The 23,695-nt window shown below is 45.1% G+C and overlaps 1 protein-coding gene and 1 long non-coding RNA gene across 3 annotated transcripts in view; one reads left to right on the forward strand and one right to left on the reverse strand.

Moving 5' to 3' along the window:
* PRR14L (proline rich 14 like) overlaps positions 1-7,706 on the reverse strand; it is a 57,191-nt gene extending 49,485 nt beyond the window's left edge. The window contains exon 1 of one of the 2 annotated variants that reach the window (XM_031948949.1): positions 7,674-7,706. Coding sequence is in view for 1 of the 2 variants with exons in the window: in XM_031948948.1 (XP_031804808.1) it covers positions 6,027-6,059 (33 nt within the window). In the remaining variant the exon portion in view is untranslated. Of the gene's footprint in view, positions 1-6,026; positions 6,147-7,673 lie in introns of those variants that run through there. The other variant, XM_031948948.1, reaches the window with a different exon arrangement.
* On the forward strand, positions 6,940-10,112 carry LOC116420864. Its single transcript, XR_004231312.1, has 2 exons — positions 6,940-7,094; positions 8,967-10,112. It is a non-coding gene; the product is annotated as an uncharacterized LOC116420864 (long non-coding RNA).
* The last annotated feature ends 13,583 nt before the right edge of the window (positions 10,113-23,695 follow it).

The following is a 23,695-nucleotide window of genomic DNA, read 5'->3' on the forward strand; positions in this document are numbered from 1 at the left end:
CGACTTATCTACTGGAGAATGGTTTTTGGCTTAAATAACTTAAATAATTGTATTATTTGTCTGTATATCTTGGATACTAAGATAACCTTTTTCAAACGATTATCAGGAATCTATATAAAAATTACTGGCTTGTTTGAAATATTAAACTTCTTTCTGGGTTGTTTAAAAAAAAAAAAAGTAAATGCTCTTAGTTTTAGATCACTATTGAGCTTCTCCCTGCTCCTGGGGAGGAAAGCTCTCCCTCAGAGCAGAGCAGCACCTGTTAGCTCTGTGCTGAGGAGGCGAAGGTGGTTGTTTCACTCTTGCCTGTCTGTGTGAGCTCTTCATCCAACCCCAGGGCTTGACATAAAGGCCTGGCCTGGGGGAGACAGGGTTTTCCTTCGGGGACTTCCAGGTATAACTCTAAGCAATATCTGGAGTGTCCAAAAGTGGAAAAGGCATCAAAGAGCTGAGCTAAAAGGGGCCAGGGCAAGGTCACACAGGTAGTGTCACAGGCAGGATTCAAAGCTAGGTAGGCCCTCTGCTTCGCTTCAATATTGTTGCTCTAGCCTGAATACTGATAAAAAATAATGCCATACTCATTACGAGCAAGGAGGATTCTGACCAGAATAGCAAGCACAGTTCAATATGGATGACACTGGTGGTAAAGGGGATTCATGTTTGAGGCTGGGTATCAGACTAGGTGATCAGTCAACCAGCGTTGTGTTGACCATGAGTCAGGCACTGGACTGACTAAGAGCAGGGGATGCAGATACAAAAATACAAAGACTAGATAGACAGAGGTTTGCAACACTGGACAGGTAAGAACACAAAACATGCTAAAGAAAAGAAGGGTAAGAAAGTAAAAAGTAAAATGGCTGCCTGATGAAGCTTTATGAAGAGCTGAGGAAAGCAGGGAAAGCAAAAGGGAGAGAAGGGAAAGATATGCCTTGCAGAATATAGATTTGTAGAGAACACAAAGGAGAGGTTAAGATTTTCTAAAATGAGCAATGCTAAGAAATAAAAGAAAACAACAGGATGAGAAAGGCAAGAAATATCTTTAAGAAAATTATAGATGTTAAGAGAATGTTTCAGGCAAAAATGGTCAAGATAAAAGACAAAATGAGAGGATCTTTTCTAAAAGTCAAAGAAATTAAGACGAATACATCAAAAAACTACCCAAGAATGATTTTAACATCCCAGATCAATTATGAATCACTTGCCTCTTCTCAACAACACAATGATCCAAGATAGTTCCAAAGGACTCACAATGGAAAATGCTATCCACCTCCAGAAAAGAGCTGATGGATTCTGAATGCAGATCAAAACAGGCTGTTTTCACTTTTTAAATCTCTTTCATAGTTTTCTCTTTTTGCTGTTTCTTCTTTCACAACGTGACTAATATGGAAATGTTTTACATGACTGCATATATATATATATATATATATATATATATATATAAAACCTATTTAAAATTCTTGCCTTTTTAGGAGATTAAGATGAGAGATAGTTTTAAACATTTTAATGAATGTTAAAAGTTGTTTTTACACATAATTGCAAAAAAAATAATACTATTAAAAAAAAGCAGCCAACCTCCTGCAGAAGTTGGCATTCGAGCTGAATCCTGAAGGAAGCCCAGGAACGCCAAGAAGAAAGTGAAAAGGGAGGCGGGATGAAAGGTGGGAGGGACAGCTAGTACAAATGTGTGTGAAGGAGAAGGGGTAAAACTAGATGCTGGAATATGAGGAAAGGAGGAAGAGGATGGACTCTGAATGCCAAGGAGTGGCTGCAGTGGCAGTAACTAGTGCCTTTGAACTCCAAGCAGAACTGGGATTTTGCCACAGCAGACTCGGCCTCTCCAGCCTTCCTACTACAACTTGGAAAAGGACACAGAGTCCCCTAGACAGTGTCTGCCTGGATTCTTCATCTCCTTCCCTACGACTTGTGAAACAGTCTGAGCAACTAACCAACAGAGCACATGAGACCTCTGAGACCATAAAGCCACAAGCCAGTTAAGTTAGCCTCTAGATAGACTTTGTCGCTAGTGATCCAGACTCAGTGACGCCTTCCTCTAGACCCTAGAAATGGCTTTCCTTCTATCCCAACAGGTCAAGGGTCTACCACCCCTTCAGCAAAATCCAGGTTTTATGGTACATGATCCTCAGGACCCAGTACAGAAGGGGGTCCTGGTCTTCACAGACCCAATTATCTTTTCTGTTACAGGTTGTACCCAGCTTCCCATCCACTCTCTTCTTTTCCAACCTGCATAACCTTGGGCCAGCAGCTATACTGAAACCTCTGCATCTATAAAGTGAGGGGGCTGGTGAAGAATTCTGGGAAGGTATTGGAATAGGTCACTAAGTTTCAAGTTCTCTAGATTTCCCCCATAAACAGAACAAGTTTGCACCTCAGGGCAAACAGAAACTGGTGAAAAATCAAGAAGACTTGGGGCAGAACAGAGGTCCTGGCATAAATCAAGAAAATCCTAAAAAACACCATGGGCCAAGCATTAACCCATGTTATGTGTAAATACTTCCAAGCTAGCTTGGGAGAAACACCAATTAGGGAGCCCTGAGGGTAGTGTGGCTTGGCTGGAGCCTCAGCACAGAAACTTTACCTCCAGAACTGGTGTGGAGTGAGGGAAAGGGAGAAGGTAAGGAGGAGGGGGAAGAAGAGTCCAACTTTGACCAGAAACACCAGGCCTAGCTGTGCTGCAGAGAGATGGACCTGGGAGACAAGGAACCAGCACATCAGGAGTGCAGAAGCAATGGGACAGGACCACCAGCACTTGCAAAAGGATGGAGTTCTCGGTTTAAGGTTCAGTTAGATGAGAGAGCTGAGGTGAAACTAGAGGCTACGTTCCCATTTAAAAAAATTAACTGACAAAGAATGAAGACTCCAACCATAAAAAGTTACTATGGAAATAGAGGAGACTGGAGTTCATCTTCAGAGGACATTGAGGTAAAAAAAAGCTTCTACTCCAAAAAGTAATGTTAAACAATTACTAGCCCATAGAGAATTTATAGAAGAACTCAAAAAAGGATTTAAAAATCAAATGATACCAAGAAAAATACCAAATAAATAAATGCCACCCCCAAAAAAATAAGGTTATGAAAAAAAAGTTAACCAACTAGAAAAGGAGATACAAAGTAGTCTTAAAGACAAAAATAACTCTTTGAAAATTAGAACTGAACAAGGGGAAGCCAGTGAAGCTATAAGAGACTACGAAATAACAAAACAGATTATAAAGAGTGAAAAAATAGAATAGAATGTGAAACATCTTATGAGGAAAACAGATCAAAAAGAGGATTTAAGAATAATTGGACTAGATGAAAACTGTAACCAAAAAAAAAAAAAAAAAAATCTTAACACAATAATGCAAGAAATAAACCAAGAAAATTATCCTGGCATGATAGAACACAAAGGGAAAGTAAAAATAGAAAAAATCCACCAATCACCACCTCAAAAAAATCCTTTGTGGAAAACACATAGGAATATTGTTGCCAAATTTCAAAAACCCCTGATCAAGGAGAAAATTTTGCAAGAAACAAGAAAAAAAAAAAACAACTCAAATATGCTGGAAGTAAATTAGAATTATACATGATTTATCAACAGTTACAATAAAAGACCACAGGATCTGGAACCATACATATTGGCAATCAAAAGAACTAGACCTGTAGCCAAAAATACCATAATAAGCAAAATGATTCATGATATTGAATGAAAAAAACGAACATTCAACGAATTTGCAGATTTTCAGGACTTTCAACCAAATCCAAACTTAATAGAAAAATTTAACATATAAGAGCCAACACCAAAGATCAATTTCAAGGAACTTAACATGGACAAATTGCTTTTATTTTATTTTTTACATGGAAATGTATACCATATGTTTAAGATTGGCATTAGCAATTGGGTAGCTCAAAACAAAGATTGGGGCAGAGTTAAGGTAAAAAGAATAATTATGTTATACAAATGAAGTACAGAAGAAGAATAGACACAGAGGTACCAGAGGGGAGAGGAGGGCTGGTAATTCTGAAAACCAAAAATCACATTGGGAAGGATTAAATAGGCAACACTACATATATACAATGAAGGGTACAGCACTCTCCAAATCTATAAAGAAATAATGGGGGAGGCATGGGTGGAGGGGAAACCAAAGGGTAGATGAAGACAAGGCAAGTTAATGAACAGAATTAAAGCAGTGTTAGCAGGAATAGGAAAAATATGTTGGGAGTAGAGGGGAAGGGGTATGTCTGTATGTATACATCTATATATGTATATGTAAATATATTCTTGCTTAATTATAGCCTGCTTGGGGGAAGTGGGGAGATGAAAAGAAGAAAGAAAAGAAAAGTAAAAGAAGTACTCAGAGAATAAAAGAATAACCTACAAGGAAGTAAAGAAAAGACGGACACTCATGAATATAATTTTTTCTATTATTTTATATATTTTCTTGAACTGGCAACATTGTTATAATTCTGAATCCTCCCCATGTTCTGCTAAGAACATGAAAATGTGTTTTGGGTTTGTTTTGTTTTCCTTTCCTTTTTTTTATTAAAATAAAATAAAAAAAAAAAAATACAATTAAATCATAAATAAAATAGAGGGAGCCGCAAGATCTTCCAGGACTGGATCTAAATCTATGATCCTGCTTAACTTCATTCTCTGTTGTTAAATTGCATGATCTCTTCTCTCTCAACACTGTGAAGACTTCAGGATCCTTCCCTGAACAGGGGTGGCAGTAAGCCAGGACAAAGAGGCCTCAAACTACGGAGAGAGCCAAAAATGGATGTCTACCTTAAGGATGAGGGAGAAGGGGACTGGAAAGGAAAGAGCTGTTAGATTGTACTCAGGAGGGAAACCAGGGAGAAGTTAAGCACTTCCTCCTCTTCTCCCTAGTTCTCCAATGTCCCAAAACCTTGCCCACCTACCAGGGTAACGAACTGTGCTAGAGACCCCTTCCCTTCCTCTGGGGGGGGATGGTAAAGTTCACCTTGTCTGCTTCTGGCTCCTTTTGGGGGGTTTTCCAGGAATTGGGGGGAGGGAGTTTGCTTTAAGGCCTTCACTCCACAGGGTCCCAAATCCTGGCCATGGCTCCTGTCCCCACTCTCACTTCCTTTCCACCTGGTCTTATCCTGGGCCAGTCCGGTCCCTTTCTGGGCCTCCATTTCCCTCTCTGTAAACCAAGAAGGCTCATTAAGGCCCTCTAGGTCTATGTGTGGGATCCTTTGGCCTGCTCTCTCCTCTTTCTGCTCATGTACTACAAAGTTCCTTCATCTGATCGCTCCCTTTCTGCCTCTCAGCTTTAACCCTTATATGGTGAAACTGTTCATCCAGGTCAGATTTCCAGCACCTGGAGCGCAGCCAGGAGCCTTCTGGCGCAGCTCGGTGCAGTGGGCAGAGCACTGGCTGGGGCTAGAGTCAGAGGCCCTGAACCCACTGGGCTTCGACCACTTTGGTCATTACAACCTAAACGTTAAGCTGCGACTATAAGCAATGCTAACCAGATTGATCATTGACTTCAGGCTACGAGGCTGTAACCCTGCTGGAGGCAGGTCTGATGACAAATAATATCTGGAGAGAGAAGAAGCAGAAAACACAAAGAAACCTGTGGTGATGGCCCAACTGCACAGCGGCGATCCCAGACATCAGGTTCCCGGATCAAAAGTCCCGAGTCCCTGAGGGACTGCCAAGCCAATTTAAGTCCATGTTCTCAAGGCTAACCACTATGGCGGCTAAAAACGGGTCCTGTTCAATCGTGTAACCACAGACTCAAAATTGGAAGGGAAAATTAGAGGGTAGCAAGTGCAGCCCAGGCCAAACCAGGAATCCTTCAGCACTCCAGATTCACGGTCTTGCATTGTGGGGAGGAGCCCCCGCCCCAGGCAGCCCATTCCACTGTGGGCCCGCTGTGATGGCTGCCAAGGTTTTTTCTGACATTAAGCCTGGGGTTAAAAAGGGTACAATGCCTTCTTTTAAATTTTCTTTTAAAAATAGGTAAGATAAAAATAGTTTGGGCACATAAAGGGATCAGTTTCAGTTACCTGGAAAACTGGCTGAAATGGAGCACACTTCATTACCCAGTGATATCAGAAAAATCTGTGGTTCCTTTAATGCCTGAAATAGCAAGGACATCTCTGGTTCCTTCTTCTTCCCACCCCACAAGAGCCCCTGAGACGCATCCTTTATGATGTCATCTCACTGCCCATCTGAGCCTGAAACTTAAGTCTTTACCACCAGTGTGGCTGTACAACAAGAGGAGTCTGCCCTGGTCTGTGACACTAATAAGAGGGCTTCAGAATCAGAATTTTCAAGTTGGATTTAAAGTCACCTGGCCCAACCCCCACCCTCCTCCATTTTACAGTGAGGAAACTACGGCCCTGATGAATTGTTATTGTTATTTGGTCAAAGTTTATTCCCCATTCTGTGTTCTCTTCCTATTCATAATCAATCAATAAACTCTTCCCAGAAACCACAATGAATTTGCTCTAAAAAGGACAGATATAAATGCAGACTTTCTAACTCATTTATAAAGTATTTACAAATGTTTACACAATACTTTTTCCTCAACATCCCCATAGAGTACTGGATGGGATGGTAATATAAAGTAAACAGAGACTCCATGAATTTAAATGATACCCAAAGTCACTAGTATCAGAGGCCAGCCTCAAACCTGGAGCTCCTGTCTGCCACTATTACCATGTCATATTCCACAAAGGCCTTTTGGTGTGGACAGCTTAAGGAAACTTAGTGATGACATAAAAATGCCAAGAAAATGATTTATGGAAAATAATTTCTTTGTCTGTACTGTGCAATGTAAGACTGGCCAAGCCAGAATTTGAGAATATTTACCCAACAGACTTTCAGAATTGAGAGGGGCCTGAGAACAAGGGATTCAGAACTGCTAGAGAGTTAGAACATGGAATATCAGAAGCAGGAGGGGCCTGAGAACAGGGGATATCAGCGTTGGGAAGGGGCTGAGAACATGGAAGGTCAGAGCTGAGAGCCTGAGAACACAGGATGTCAAGGCTGGGAAGGGTTTTAGATGGTATAGTCCCACCTCATCCTCCATCTTACTAATGAAATCCAGTGACTTAGTCCATGGGATGGAGGTAAGGGAGAAGGGGGGAAGGTAATGGATGACATGACCTCGGATATCCTTTCTACCTCTAGTTCAGGTGGCTTCTGAACTAGCCTTGTATACTTCCCAGTCCCTGTAAAATGCCATTTGTTTGTTCCCTTTCCATTAGTCTATTATATCTCCAATTCAACCAAATGCAGTCCAGCCCCTCCTGTGCACCAGCCCCCTATATGTGAGGATAAAATCAGTCTCTCAAAGACCTGGCTTGGGACCCAGAACAGGTTAGGTGTCACCCACACCAGTCCATAGGACCTGTGACCATGCCCATACTCCTCAGAACCACAGCCCTTTTCCATGTCATCACTGCTCCTAACCACCCCCCTCTAGCTCTGTCCCTGCCCGGCATTTGGCCTCCAATACTTTCCTCCTCCTCTAGGAATCACTCTTTCCCTTCAGAAGTTAATGATGCTCAGGCACCGTTTTCTACAGGAAGCTTTCCCACACTCCCCAGATGGCAGTGCCCTGCTTCCCACTCCCCCGTTATCTTATACGAATGTATGTACACTTTATGGGCAGCTAAGTGACTCAGTGGATAAAGTGAGTTCCATACCTGGAGTCAGGAAGACTCACATTCCTGAGTTCAAATCCAGCCTCAGACACTTATTAGCTGAGTGATCTTGAGCAAGTCACTTGACCCTGTTTGCCTCAGTTTCCCCATCTATAAAATGATCTCAAGGAGATGGCAAACTGCTCCAGTGTCTGTCAAAAAAAAAAAAAAACCCAAACAGGGTGAGAGTCATATGTGATTGAAATGACCAAATAACAATAAAAATACTAGCTGATATAAAATCACATCTAAACAAAGAGCCTATTACGTAGCAGGAGTGATAAGACATGTCCACGAAGGAAATGCATCTTTACAAACTAGCACATTTAAGGAGCACAAAATGATCCGAGATCAATGAGAGATGAAAAACGCTTCCAATCATTGCCCCCCCTCCCCATTTTTCCTATTTACTTTCTATTTATTCCTTAATAAAGCCCCATGTGAACAACATTCCACTGTGACTCTCCCGGATCACCCAGCAAACACTGGGTATGAGGCCAGCTACCCTCAGTGACTGGGGCTCCCACTCACTAGAGTGAGCTCCCGACAGCCGGAGCATATCCTAGTCTGTGGGACTCTCAGCACCTCATGAGGTGAGAGGCTGGGCCCCAAGCAGCATTTAATAAACACCGGCTGCATGACTCAATACATCGCAAGCCCCCAGGAGGCTCTTGTCCCCAGAGACAAGGTCTGCCAAGGCCTCGGCTTCTATTCTGACCACTGTTACCGAAAAGGTTCTGGAGAAGCCGGCACCCCAAGCACCAAGCTGCAGGCAAGAGGGAGGGAGAAGCAGAACCTGGTCTTGGAGTCAGAAACCTCAGGTTGTATACCCCACAAGCCCTGTTGTCTGGAACCTCCCTAAGTCTCAGGCTTTTCTTTAAAATAGGGTCAGTCTTTGGGGTGCCCCTCTAGAGTTGTTGCCAAAAGACTCAAATAAGCTAAAATATACAAAATAATTTGCAATTAACAGTTAACTAGAGCCAATATTCTCTCAACGTCTCCCCCCAACTTAGCATAGTAATCCAACTGCCCTTTTCTTAAGGTTCTTTATCCAGCATTACTTTGTATTATGGGAAGGGAATAAGTACTTATTGAATGCCCACTATATGCCAGATACTATGCCAACCACTTTTCCAAATCCAATCTCACTGCTGGTTTTCTGTGCAGTCTATTAGACAATACACTCCAGGAGGGTAAGCACCAATCATGTTCTATCTAAATTTTGCATCTTTCCCCATGCCGGCCCTTTAACAGATGTGATCTGGGAAAAATCAGCATCTTTGTCTGTTTCCTCAGATGTGAAATGACCCTTCAACGACTCATCATTCACTGCCCTGGGGCTCCCTCCACTTTTATTTGATCATAACAAGAGTCACTGGGATTTTATCAACAAATCAGTCTCCTGGAGCCAAGGTTCCGGTGATGGCAATGAGGCTCCAGTCTCTGGATGACCGAGCTGAGCTCTGGGCCCTTCCATCTCAGGCAGCCTTGGAGGAGCTTACTTACAAGACCACATCATCTGAGAAGCCAGTGCTTTTCATGGACTTCAGAGGAGAGCATAATACCGAAAGCTTGGATTTACACAGCGCTCTAGGGTCAGAGGTCAGCACCTGAGAGCACAAGGGTCACATGCGATAAGCAAGCAGCAGGCTGGCGTTTGCTCACCCTTGCTCAAGATGTATAAAGATTAGCACCAAATTCATGACGTTGGCAGGACAGCAGTTACCCCATTTTACAGATGCTAGCTTTGGAAACGACAATAAGAAATGTTACAAATCTGATGAGCTAGCAAGCCAAGAATGTTGCCTCACACAAGCCATTTTACAAGTGTGCTTCTTTGTTCCCTAAAATACTGGAAAAAATTCACATCCTCCCATAGCTACTGTAACAGCGAACAAGCTAAAAGATAACAATGAAAAACAATCAGCAAATTAACCTTCCATAGGGGGGATCTTGGGCAAAGAAAGTCTCGAGAACTCTATGAGAAAGGGTTCAATTAGAACAGGAGCTCTCTGTGGGCAAGACTCCATTTTAGCCAGGTGCTTAAAGAATGCAGATTAGGGCTGATAAAGCAACTCTTACCCTAAATGCCTATGGACGCCTGCCTGGGCCTGACTCTCTGGTCCAAAGCAGGAAATGAGGTGAAAAGGGGAACTCGAATTTCACTTGGAATCCTAACTCTCAACCAACCTGTTTAAAATAATTTCTTGTATGAAAACATGTGGAACAGGGGTTCGTAAATGCCTTATATTGAGAACTCCTCAGAATGTTTCTTAAAGCACAAAATCAAACAGAATTATGAAGAAAATCAGTTACACTGAAATATTTAAAAGACCAAGTTAACGGACCCCAAGTTAAAAAAAAAAAACAGATCTAGGGAAAAATTTATAATTTTACTAATTGCTATTCTGACCAGCCATCAATAAAATGCTGTCCCTCTCCTTTCCATGTTCTTTCCCCTCTCTCTCCTCTCCTTTCTTTCTCCCCCTCCCCCCAGTCAGTAGTCCAAATGCCTAGCTAATATGGATTCCTTCCCAAAAGGCTGCCAGCATTTTAAATGAGCCAGAGGCAATGAGCTCAACGTATGGAAGTGTGGGCTCAAGTAAGGCTCCTGATTCTTAATGCTGTTGTACTATCAAAGGGAATTCTAGGCAGATCACAAGTCTTGCAGTACCTGTAGGAAGTACTGACCTACAAACCCAAAAGGATCCACACCAGGAGATCCTCCCTGGAAGGAAAGATTAGTTACATGAATTCTACAGTAAATCCTAGAAGGATTAGATGCATTAATTGAGGCCATTTTTTATAAATTTACTATAACTTATCCTATACTTATAACTTATAACATTCATTTTAAATGAAAATTACAGGTAGATATCAATTTACTTTGAAATAAAAAATCCCATCCTACTTTCTCTATTTTCTTTGCCTTACAGTTAAAAGAATCAACAATGTGCTCTTCAAAGGACATGAGCCCTTCAAGGTATTCTTAAATTCGTGGCCTTCCAGGGCAAAGTTTTCCAAGATAGTTAGTTCCCTCCCAGTGACTCTGCTATGATCCCCAAGATTCCCAATTTTTTAGGTGAAAAGAAGTCTGCTTCACTTTGCTCTGGATGTGGAGACTTTCTAGAATGGGATCAAGATTACAGGCCTAGGGGTCAGTCAGGAGCCCCTCAAGTCAATATAGATTTTCACTTCCTGCTGCCAGTTGGGGGGGAGGTATCAGATTAGAATCCAAGGGCCCTAAATTCCAAGGCAAGTCTTTCCTACTAGGGGAGGACGGGACAAAGCCAAAGCTAGAACTACTAGTTCCAGATTGGCAGAAGCATATTAAGTAAAGTAAGCTAAGAACCCCACCCCACTCAGCCGGCTCAAGAATGGGAGGGTAAGAAGCCTTCGGTGGGCATCAGAAAAATGTGCCCATGTTAAATTTTCACTAAACAAGTCTGTGGATAATAAGTTTGTAGGAGGAAGTTAAAAAAAAAAATCAATAATGACTACTTAAACACAAGCAGCCCCTTTGATGGTTACTATTAAAAGCTTGGAAAACCAAAAATAAAGACGTCATCGGCTTTTACTGCATGTCTTTAAGTATGGAACCCATCTAAAAAAAAGTCAGTGCTCGAGATCCTCCCACAATCATCACAACATGAGAGTTGGGGACAAAAGGCAACACAAAACACAATACAGAGTAATAATTCCAGGATGTTTGTCTTTTAAAGGCCTGATCTCATTCCTTTCAGGTTGTTTTCCAAAGTTATCCGTGCTCAGCTTGAGCAACATGCTCAGAGTTTAGATGTCCTCAGAAATTCACTCGCCATCTCCCCTCCCAGAAAGGGCTTTATTTCCCAAAGCTTCAAACAGAACTGGGAGAAGAGCCCCCCTTTTCTCGGCTCTGGGAAGGAAAACTCCAACTGAGGGGAGCTGCGGACACAAGGGCCAAGTTCTCCACAAGAAATATTCTAGAAATCTCCAAAGGAGATGGGCCATCTCCCTCTCGCTGCTGTTTTGCCTCAGGAAGCAAGGGAGCTAAAAGAATGAAAATGCAGGGGTGGGAGGTAGTGGCGTGCAAGGGATGCAACTGGACCAGTAGGGACAGAGTGGGAACATGGTGGGAGGCAGCTTTGTTTCAGCTGCCCCCATGGAGACAGTTCCATCTTCCCTGGAGCAGATAAAGGAGAGGTTTTGTGCTCTCTAAGGAGATGGGCCGGGAAGGCCCTTCTCCCTGTTTCTTTTTCTTGGCTGCCTAAAAAATGGGGGCCTTTTCACTGCAAAGAATCACAGGATCCTGCACTTGGGCCGAAGGGGATTATCTGGGCCAAGCCCCTCACTTTCCACAAGAGGTAACAGGCCCCAAAAGGGGTATATGCCCAAGGTCACCCCTGCCTCCAGATCCAGCTCTGCTCGCAGGGAAAAGTCAACGGAAGGCGAGGATGGGAGCGTCTCCTCTGGCTGAGAGCATGGCTGAAGGGCAGCTTCTCTTTCTTTCCACAGGAAGGGAGAGGAAGAGTTTGTTTCCCCGCCGTCCAAGGAGGGGAGGGCAAGAACGAAGTCTCCACGGGGAAGCAAAGGAGGCAGTTCCTTCCTCTTTAGGGGAGCCCGCTGAGATCCTGGCTCTCACAGGCGGGCGCCTCTCTCAGAATGGGGGTTCAGGGCCCTTCCTCTGAAGGGGAGAAGGGAAGGAAACGCAGCCTTCCCGCATCCAGTGAGACAGAACCCCCTCCCCACACTGAGGGCAGAGCCCTGGCCCTAGGTGGGGGCTGGGAACAGTTACAAGAGGCAGGGGTGGGAAGAGAACTTGGGGACAGGGCAGCGGGTCTGTCCCACATGGAACGCTCCACACCACAGGGAGGTGGGAGAAGGGGCTCCATCTACTTCAGAGGCCTGGGAGAAGCGAGATCTCTGGGAAGAGGGGGCGACCTCCAGCCCGGTGGGGGGAGGGGCTTTCTCTGCTCGGGGTTTTGGGGGAGATCTGGAGCCGTTCCATGTGGGACGGGGGGGGGGGGGGGGGCTTTTCTCTGTGGGAGGTGAGCACCTCCCCCCACTGGGGAACGTGGCTGAGGGGGTCTCGGAAGGGCTCTCGCCCCACTTGGGGGCCCACGAATGAGCTCAGAGGCAGGAGGGAAAGCTCTTTGTGGGACTTGGAAGGGGGTGGGGAGGGCGCTGCTCCTTGGGGAGATTGAGGAAGGTGCAGCCCTCCGTGGGGGTGGAGAAACATAGCCCTCCCAATGGGAGGGGGAGCGCTAGGAGGGGAAGATGGGGGCTCTGGGGGCGAGTCAGGAGGTCTCCGGGAGACCGCCCAGGGATGGGGAGGGAAGGCTCCCTCTCCCCTTGGGGGGCAGGGGGCAACTCCGTGGGGGAGGGGCGCCGAGCTGCTCCTCTCCCTGCCCCCCCCCCCCCCCCCCCCCCCCGGCCGGCTCCAAGGCCAGGGTCCCCGCCAGGTCCCAGAAAGGCCGCTCGCATGGGGCAGAGGAGAGAATGGGGTCTGTCGCGACATGAGCAGCCTCTGTCGGGAGATGGCCGAGGGCGCAAAAGGCCGAGCGCGCACCGGAGCAGGGCGCGCGCGGGAAGGTCCCTCCCCGCTGTCGCGATACGGCGGCGCCTATCGCGACATGGCCGGGCCCCTTCCAGGCCCGCGCTGCCCGCGGCGCTCGCGCTGCCCGCGGCGCTTGTCCCCGTCCCGCCGCCGTCCTGCCCGGCCCCTCCCCTATCCCGGAGCCGCCGCTGCCGCGGCTGCAGCTACTACCTGAGCCGAGCGAGGGAGGGAGCGAGGGAGGGCCGGGCCGCTCTCGCCGCCGCTGCCGCCGCCGTCGCCGCTTCTCTATGGTCGCCCGCACTTCCCCATCCGGGACCCGCAGCTGGCTGACTGGCCGCGCACGCGCACTGGCCCTGCCCCGCGCCAACCACGCGGGCTCTTCCTAGTTCCGCCGCTCCACCCTCCGGGCCTGTGCAGCTCCGCCCCCGGCCGTTCCCGGAGATGGGCGCCCTCCCTCCGAACCTCCCGCGGTTCGCAGCGCAACCCCGCCCCCTCCTCCCGTTGCCACTGGCCCGATTCACTTCACTTCACCTCCTTTCTGCTTCTTCTGCCGTCGTACTCTGACTAACCTCACAGTCATCAATGGCAAAGCACACTTGGCACAGCGCCTGGCACGTAGTAGGTGCTTTCTCCTCCCGCCTCTGCCCACCCTTTCCTGGATGCCCTGTCCGGTGCCCAGCACACTGCGGGCACGTAGTAGGTGCTTTCTCCTCCCCCCCTCTGCCCACCCTTTCCTGGATGCCCTGTCCGGTGCCCAGCACACTGCGGGCACGTAGTAGGTGCTTTCTCCCCCCCCCCTCTGCCCACCCTTTCCTGGATGCCCTGTCCGGTGCCCAGCACACTGCGGGCACGTAGTAGGTGCTTTCTCCTCCCCCCTCTGCCCACCCTTTCCTGGATGCCCTGTCCGGTGCCCAGCACACTGCGGGCACGTAGTAGGTGCTTTCTCCTCCCCCCCTCTGCCCACCCTTTCCTGGATGCCCTGTCCGGTGCCCAGCACACTGCGGGTATGTAGTAGTAGGTGCTTAACAAACGTTTGTGGGCTTTCCTGACCCCGCCTCATCCAGCTCTCCTCTGACTCATCCTGGGGCTCTCTCCGCATCTTCTCCTCCGCATCTCTCCAGCCTGGTCTGGGCTAGCTGACTATAACGACGTACCGGGACTGGCTCGTGATTTTACAGGCACAGAGAATTCCCAGATGAGGGAAGTCCCTTCCTCAATGCGGGTCGCACCTTCTCTGCTCCTCACCTGCTGGCCCAGAGGTGGGTGACTCAGGCAAGGTCATCCAGTCGGCGTCCTCTGGCAGCTCGGGTAAATCTGTGCAAGAGCATCGGAAGACAGAGAGCACCTCAAGACTTGGGGGCGGGAGGCAGGAGGCGGGGAGCTTCCTCTAGGAGGGAGCGCCTGACCGAGCCTTGAAGAACTAGAAGAATTATAAGGGACCAGAGAGGAGCAGGGTCTGGACTTCATCTTTGACTTCCTGAACTCGGGGCTGATGCCCGTCTTTCCAAGGAGAAGAATTCCAAGTCTGAGGTTCTTGGGACCCTCCCGATGGCCAGGTTCTGAGGTCCTGGGGTTCTTGGGAACTTCCTGATGGCTGGGTTCCTGGGACCTTCCCAATGGCCGGTTCCGAGGTTCTAGGTTCTTAGAACCCTCCCGATGGCCGGTTCTGAGGTCCTGGGGTTCTTGGGACCGCCCCAATGGCCAGACTGGAAGGCCACCTGCTGCTTCCCTCCTCTTTCCTAGCCTCGAGGCCTGGGCTTCTCAAAGTCCAGCTTTGGGCCTCTGTAGACCAGAGATAGCTGGCCCTGCCCTGCCTATCTGCTTCTCTCAGTGCTGTTCCAGGCCCAAGATTGAAAACTGGGCCTTACATACACCAGCTCTGGGACAAGAATTATCATCATAAACAACTCTGATGACTTGGAACTTCAAAACTCAAGTATAATTCAGAAAGATCAGGACTGTTTTCCTCCAGAGGTTAAAATATATTTTTTTTTCCTTGTAAGAACAAATTGAATCATATTCTAAACATTTTCACATCCCGGCACAGATCAGAGTTCTAGCCCTGGAGCTGGAAGGGCCCTGGAAGGCAGGGGAGTCCCATCCTCCCCTTTAATGGGAAAAAACGCAGGCTTGGAGAGGTGAAATGATGGGTCTCAGTTAATAAGTGTCTAAGGCAGGACTTGAATCCATTCCATTCGCTGCCTTACTACAAGATACAAAATGTGCCACAGGGCAAACCAATGGCTCCCCTAAAGGGATTTGGTTTATTTGACTTTACCAGAAGTGTTCTTACAAGGGAGGGTGGATCACAACATAACATTCTCACTTTTTGTTGTTTGCTTGCATTTTGTTTTCTTACTCATTTTCTTTCTTTTTTTGATCTGATTTGTGCATCAAGAGAATTGTATAAATATATTTATACATATTGGATTTAACATATATTTTAACATGTTTAACATATATTGAATTGCCTGACATCTAGAGGAAGGGGTGGGCGAAGGAGGAGATCTGAAACACAAGGCTATGCAAGGGTCAATGTTATCAAATCATTTGAAAATAAAAAGTTGTATTTAAAAAAAAAAAAGTTCCTTTTAAGTGGATAGGATAATCTATGTATTCCATTCCCACCAATGCTTTCAATGACATAACAATTCCTGAAGCCCCTACCAGTTCCAGCCCTGCAAAGTCCAAAGACAAAAGGGAGTCAACCACACCTCCCTAATCCATTCACTGTCCTACCAGCCACTGTTTTTCTTTTAATAGCTTTTTATTTACAAGTTATACACATGGGTAATTTTTCAGCATTGACAATTGCCAAACCTCTTGTTCCAACTTTTCCCCTCCTTCCCCCCACCTCCTCCCCTAGATGGCAGGATGACCAATACATGTTAAAGATATTAGAGTATAAATTAAATATAAAATAAGTATATATGTCCAAACCGTTATTTTGCTGTACAAAAAGAATCGGACTCTGAAATATTGTACAATTAGCCTGTGAAGGAAATCCAAAATGCAGGGACAAAGATAGAGGGATCAGGAATTCTATGTAATGGTTCTTAGTCATCTCCCAGAGTTCTTTCTCTGGGCGTAGCTGGTTCAGTTCATTACTGCTCCATTGGAAATGATTTGGTTGATCTCGTTGCTGAGGATGGCCAGGACCATCAGAACTGGTCATCATATAGTATTGTTGTTGAAGTATATAATGATCTCCTGGTCCTGCTCATTTCACTCCAGCCACTATTTTTCAAAACTGATTATCCTCCTTTAAACCTTTCCCGGGCTCCTTCTCCCCACCCTCTTATTGCTTCATTTTACTGAGAAAGATAATATGTCCATGCCCTGAGATCTCCCTCCAACCTTCTCCTTGCCCTAACATCATCCTGCCACTCTCACTTTTCAGTTCCCAACTTTCCTTTTGCTTGTTATTTGTATTCCCAGCATTTAGCACAGCATATAGTAGGTGCTTAATAAAAGCTTATTGCCTGTCTGGCCAACTTTGGAGATGATTCTCAGAGCCATTTATCTCCTGGATACCCCCCCACACACACACACACACACACATACACATACACACACACACACACACACACGCTTCCTCACTTTCCTGTGTCTCTCAAGAACACCACCACCCTCCCAGACCCTGCCACTCTCAACCTAGGGTGTCATCCTGGACCCCTCCCTCTCACTCTCACATCCCATCTGTGGCCAGATCCTCGGGATTCTACTTTCAGCACTTCTTGCATGTGGCCCCTCCTCTCCTCAGACCCTGTCCCCACTCTGGGGCAAGCTCTCCCCTTGTCCTTACAATAGCTGCTGGTAGGTCCGCCCAGCACAAGGCTCTCCTCAACACGTGGCATTTTCTCTGCCTGTGCCTCTGCCAGGAAGCCTCTTGTTCCTCATCTCTGCCCCCTGGTTCCTGGCTTCCTTTGTGTGGTTCAGAAATGGTGAAGAGTCACCATTTTAAAAAAAAGCTGGAGAGATGTCTAGAAGCAAAGTAAAGTTTATTATACATTCTCACCAGAAGGGCGTGCACATTCGAACAGAAAATCTAAGGGAGGAAGCCCCTTCTGGGGCAGGGTCAACACTTTTAATCCCTAACGCAAATACCCCCTCCCACCACTGACCCTCATCCTTATTGGCTGAGGATCTTACTTTCTAAGGTGGGAACTACCCAAGAAATTGAACCTGACCAATAGTTACATAGTTGCCCATATTTGACTGAAATAGGGAGAAAATGATGTCATGGGAGAATAGCAGGAAGGGGACTTAGGTGTGCCCTTGGATCAATGCTCCAAGTCCTTTAGGCCTATGCAAACTCTGAAGTAGATGAAGCCTTACTCAATTTTCACAACTGCCTTGAAAGATTTCCCCTCATCTCATTCACCTTCAAGTCCCTTCTATAGGAAGCTTTTCCTGATTGCCCTTCAGTGCTACCTTCCTCTCTCTGATTTCATCTGGTTTTTAGCTCATTTGTTTGTCATTTGTCTCCCTCATTAGACAGGGAGCTGATCAAAAACTGAGACTTTTTTTGCCACTGTATCCGATGCTTAGTAGAGTGTCTGGGACATAGTAGGCACTCAATAAATGCTTATTGACTCTATTAAGAGCAATCGATGAGAAATGCAAAGTAGGACAACTCTTGAGATACCACTACACATCTCTCAGATTGACTAAGGTGAGAGGAAAAGATAATGACAAATGTTGGAGGGCATGTGGAAAAACTGGAACGCTGATGCATTGTTGGTGGAATTGTGAACAAATCCAACCATTCTGGAGAGTGATTTGGAATTACATCCACAGGGCTATCAAATTGTGCATCCCCTTTGATCCAGCAGTATCACTACTGGGCCTGTACCCCAAAGAGAGCTTAAAGGAGAGAAAGGGACCCACATGTTCATGGCAGTCTCCTTTTCATAGTGGCAAGGAACTAGAAACTTAGTGGATGCCCATTAAGGACTATAAGAAATAATCATTTAATTAAAAAAAAAAGAAAGAAAGAAAGAAACAATCAGAAGAGTGATTTCAAAGGGGCTTAGAGAGACTTACAAGAACTGATGCTGAGGGAAGTGAGCAGGACCAGGAGATCATTGTACATGGCAACAACAAACTATACAACCATCAATTCTGATGGACGTGGCTCTTCAACAATGAGGTGATTCAGACCAGTTCCAATGCTCTTGTGATGGAGAGAGCGTCTGCTCCCAGACAGAGGCCTGTGGGAACTGAGTGTGGTTCACAACATAGCATGCTCACTCTTTTGTTGTTATTTGCTTTCATTTTTTTCTCATTTTTCTCTGGTTTGATTTGATTTTTCTTATGCAACAAGATAATTGTATAAATATGTCTGCATATATTGGATTTAACATAAATTTCTACCATATGACATATATTGGATTACTTGTCATTTAAGGGAGGCAGTGTGGGGGTAAAGGGGGAAAATTGGAGCACAAGGTTTTGCAAAGATAAATGTTGAAAAATTACCTATGCATATGTTTTAAAAATAAAAAGCTTTAATTAAAAAAAGAAGAAGAACCTCTCAGACCTGTGGAAGAGGAAGGAATTTATGACCAAAGAAGAACTAGAGATCACTATTGACTACAAAATTGAAAATTTTGACTTTATCAAATTGAAAAGTTTTTGTACAAACAAAACTAATGCAGGCAAGATTAGAAGGGAAACAATAAACTGGGAAAACATTTTTACAGTCAAAGGTTCTGATAAAGGCCTCATTTCCAAAATATATAGAGAACTGACTCTAATTTATAAGAAATCAAGCCATTCTCCAATTGATAAATGGTCAAAGGATATGAACAGACAATTTTCAGATGATGAAATTGAAACTATTACCACTCATATGAAAGAGTGTTCCAAATCACTATTGATCAGAGAAATGCAAATTAAGACAACTCTGAGATACCACTATACACCTGTCAGATTGGCCAGAATGACAGGGAAAGATAATGCAGAATGTTGGAGGGGATGTGGGAAAACAGGGACACTGATACATTGTTGGTGGAATTGTGAATACGTCCAGCCATTCTGGAGAGCAATTTGGAACTATGCCCAAAAAGTTATCAAACTGTGCATACCCTTTGATCCAGCAGTGTCTCTACTGGGCTTATACCCCAAAGAGATACTAAAAAAGGGAAAGGGACCTGTATGTGCCAAAATGTTTGTGGCAGCCCTGTTTGTAGTGGCCAGAAGCTGGAAAATGAAGGGATGCCCATCAATTGGAGAATGGTTGAGTAAATTGTGGTATATGAATGTTATGGAATATTATTGTTCTGTAAGAAATGACCAACAGGACGAATACAGAGAGGATTGGCGAGACTTACATGAACTGATGCTGAGCGAAATGAGCAGAACCAGGAAATCATTATATACCTCAACAGCGATACTGTATGAGGATGTATTCTGATGGAAGTGGATTTCTTCAACAAAGACAAGAGCCAACTGAGTTTCAATTGATCAAGGATGGACAGAAGCAGCTACACCCAAAGAAAGAACACTAGGAAATGAATGTAAACTGCTTGCATTTTTGTTCTTCTTCCCGGGTTATTTATACCTTCTAAATCCAATTCTCCTTGAGCAACAAGAAAACTGTTCGGTTCTGCACACATATATTATATCCAAGATCCACTAGAATCTATTTAACATGTATAGGACTGCTTGCCATCTTTGGGGAGAGGATGGAGGGAGGGAGGGGAAAAATCGGAACAGAAGTGAGTGCAAGGGATAATGTTATAAAAAACCACCCTGGCATAGGTTCTGTCAATAAAAAGTTATTTAAAAAAAAAAATAAATTTAACAAAAATTTAAAAAAATAAAAAAAGAAGAACTTTCCATGTAACAGGCACTCTGCATCCAGTAAATGTATTGAGTATGCTCTTCTTACTTTTCCAAAGCCAAGCAGGCTCCACAGGATCCTCAAGGGATTAGGGGCAGGTCCTCAAAGGTTCAGGGATGTTTCTTCCCTCCTGTCATTGGTTGTGACCCCACTGGCTATTTTTCCCTCTTCTACATGTCAATTATTGACACCCCAGTTCTATTTGCTATCAGTTAATCTCTAGAAAAAACTTTGACGGTATAACAGGAAGAAAATCCAAACATTTACCCCCACACACCCCATCCCATCTTGGTCTCTGGAGAGGAGAGTGGGCTTGGTCTCCCAACATTTTCTACTAGCATTGGTCCCATGAAATTCCTGACTGCCAGATGAGTCTCCAGCTCAGCTGTTGTTGTTGTTTAGTTTGAGTCCCAAAGGTCACTCCTGGCTCCTTGGGCCATAAATGTTTGCTGGCTGTAAAACTTGACCCTGGATATGAATGACTTGGAATTCTGACCTTTCGAAATCCCCAGTCTCCTTGTCCCCCTCATGCAACGCCTTCGCTTTAAACTAGGGAACAAAACCACAAATAGACAAAGAATCAGGCCTTCCAGCCTCTGTGGCAAAACTGGAGCCTGTGTTTCAATGGGGACAATGTTACCAAAGAAGTAAGAATAAGAGTGGAAGATTGGAGAGAAAAGGAACAAATGTCCGAGTCTCCGTCCCTAATCCTTTTGGAAGCTCCCGGTTCTTGATAGCCAGGCCATCTGAAAGGCTCCTCCTTACCATATGGTTAGCAGACCAGGACCAGTCGGGGGCTGTTTATGAATGCACTTTCATTAAATATCATCTTAATTGTGGGTGCAGCAGATCCTCCGGACCCCTCCACCGGGTAGAGGCCATCCGAAGCAATCCCCCTCAGTCTGTTATATAAGCAAACAGTGATTAAGTACGTGCAGGAACTCTGCCACACTATCCCTGTCCTTAAGGAACTGGCAGTTGTGTGGAAAGGGCCACATAAATCAGTTGTTGTCCTGCTCCAGAGCAGATGGGCTCCTCAGCAGAGAGCTGACTACCAGGGACGAGTTCTTCTGGCCGTAGAAATTCATGGAATTGTTTGAAGTGCAAAAGGGGCATGAGCCAGAAGGAGGAGACGTCCCCCAATGAAATCATGCATTTCTCCCTTCGAAGGGCCTTCCCACCTGTCCCATGCCATTGATGTCAAAGCCCTGCTGCTCCCATTCCAGGTCTCCTTGGTGCAGGATTTCGAATCAAGAAACGTTGTTCAGTCATGTCTGAGTCTGTGATCCTACTTGGGGTTTTCTTGGCAGACATACTAGAGCGGTTGGCCATTTCCTTCTCCCAGCTCATTTTACAGATGAGGAAACTGAGGCAAACAGTGCCGTGTTTGAGGTCAGATTGAAATCAGGAAGATTCATCTTCTGGCTTCCAGCCCCAGGGCTCTGTGTACTATGGAGCCACCTAGCTGAAGTTCCCCGTGTGATTTTTGAACATGTCCCTTCCCCCTTTTGCTCCTGAAGTTTCTCCTCCTAAAAACAAGGAGATAGGAGTAGAAGGGTTCAGAGTCCTTCCTGGCTCTGTCAGCTGTCAGATCCTAGGAAATTGCTCAATCCCTATGATCATCAATTTCCTCATCTGTAAAGGAAGCAGACTGGACCAGAGGCCTCTGAGGCCCTGTCATTTAGTCCTACCCCATAATTCTACAGGGGGAAAAAAGGAGCCCCCAGAAAAGTTGATGTTTGGGTTTTTTTTTTTTCCTATCCCACAATACCTTTCCCATTTCCCATGCTCTTTCAAACATTCCTGTCACTGGCTCAGCAGTCACAAGTGGTATGGAAGTTTTAGTGAAAGATTTTAGTTTTTGTTTGTCTGAAACACAAAGTTCTATTCAAGTTCTTTTGTTTTCTGTTTGAATCACAAACAAACATGAACATTTACATACGCAGTGAAGAGAAGGAGAAAAAAGATTTTGTATGAAATCAGGAACCCAAGCTATAACCATATTTCCTTCTTCCTTTTTTTCCCCCGAGGCAGTTAAATGAATTGCTCAAGGTCACACAGCTCTTTCCTTTCCAGTCCCCTTCTCCCTCATCCTTAAGGTAGACATCCATTTTTGGCTCTCCCCATAGTTTGAGGCCTCTTTGTCCTGGCTTACTGCCCCCCTGCTCAAGGAAGGATCCTGAAGGTTTCACAGAGTTGAAAGAGAAGAGATCTTGAAATTTAACAACAGAGAATGAAGTTAAGCAGGGTCATAGGTTTAGATCCAATCCTGGAGGATCCTGCAGCCCCCTCTATTTTTTGAAAGTTTCACTTATTTGATCGACCACTTCTGAGTTGACTTTGGAAAAGTTCACACCCATGCACACTCACACACACAACACACTCACTCACATACACACACTCACCACACACACTCACACTCACACACACTCACCCACAAGGCTAAGGGGAGGAATGTATCTGTCCTTTGTATGCAAACTTAATTATTACTCTTCAGCTAATTAGAAGACTCCTTATACTCAAGCCCCTGGGTCTTCGAGACCAGAACAGACTGATGCGATTTCATGTGTTAAATTGGCAGAAGGCAAAGTGGGTTTATGTGGACTTCAAAGACTAGGCCTTTATTGGCCAACCTCCATGTTATATGGATATCGCACAGAGTATTTGTCACAGAACCTGTCACTGTTGGACAAGACCTCTAAAGTAAGATGAAATGGGCCACTGGGGGAAGTTGTGGTTTCCCACTGCTTGAAGAAATTCAAATAGAACATGGAGGGACATTTCTGATGCACGTTGGGATTCCGTACTTGGCTGGGTTGGTCTGCATCCTGCAGAGTTCCAACTCCCAAATTCTAGGTTTCTATGACATCATTTTGTCCAACCCCATAAGTGGCCAATACAGTTATCACATATAACAAGTCGTCCTGATGCTCTTTTTTCACCCCCCCAAGACAATTAGGGTTAGGGTTAGGAAATATTAAGTGTTTGAGGTTATATTTGAACTCAGGTCCTCCTGACTTCAGGGCTGGTGCTCTATCCACTGCGCCACCTAGCTGCCCCAATACTCTTCTTTAAATGAAATTCATAACAAAATATCAGTTGCTTCTTCTAAGTCTCTATGCACATATTCATGTATTTGTTTTGTTGTTAACCCATTCATTTTTTAAAAAAGTTCTCAGCATGTTTTATCTCAGGTGACCTTGTTATACCACCTTACATTGATATATTCAGTCATTTTCACTTGTGTCCAATTCTGCGATGCCACGTAGGGTTTTCTTAGCAAAGATATTGAAGGAATTCACCATTTCCTTCTCCAGATCATTTTACAGATAAGAAAACTGAGACGAATTGGGTTAACTGACTTGCTCAGGGTCACCTAGCCACTAAGTCTCTGAGCCAGATTCAAATTCAGGAAGATGTGTCTCTCTGACTCTAGGTCCAAGGCTCTATCTAGCTGCCCCTACATTGATCAGCCTTACAATTAAAAAAAAATTGTTTTCTTCCTAATACTGCTCCATAGCCATTAAACAATTCAAAAATCAAAACCCTCACGAGCAAAACAAATCCTCACATTGGTCATGACCAAATATCCATGCATAATTCTGGATTTTAAGTCCATTATCTCTTTGGCAGGAGGTCGAT

This window comes from Sarcophilus harrisii, chromosome 1 (assembly GCF_902635505.1).
Source record: "Sarcophilus harrisii chromosome 1, mSarHar1.11, whole genome shotgun sequence".
Taxonomy (NCBI): domain Eukaryota; kingdom Metazoa; phylum Chordata; class Mammalia; order Dasyuromorphia; family Dasyuridae; genus Sarcophilus; species Sarcophilus harrisii.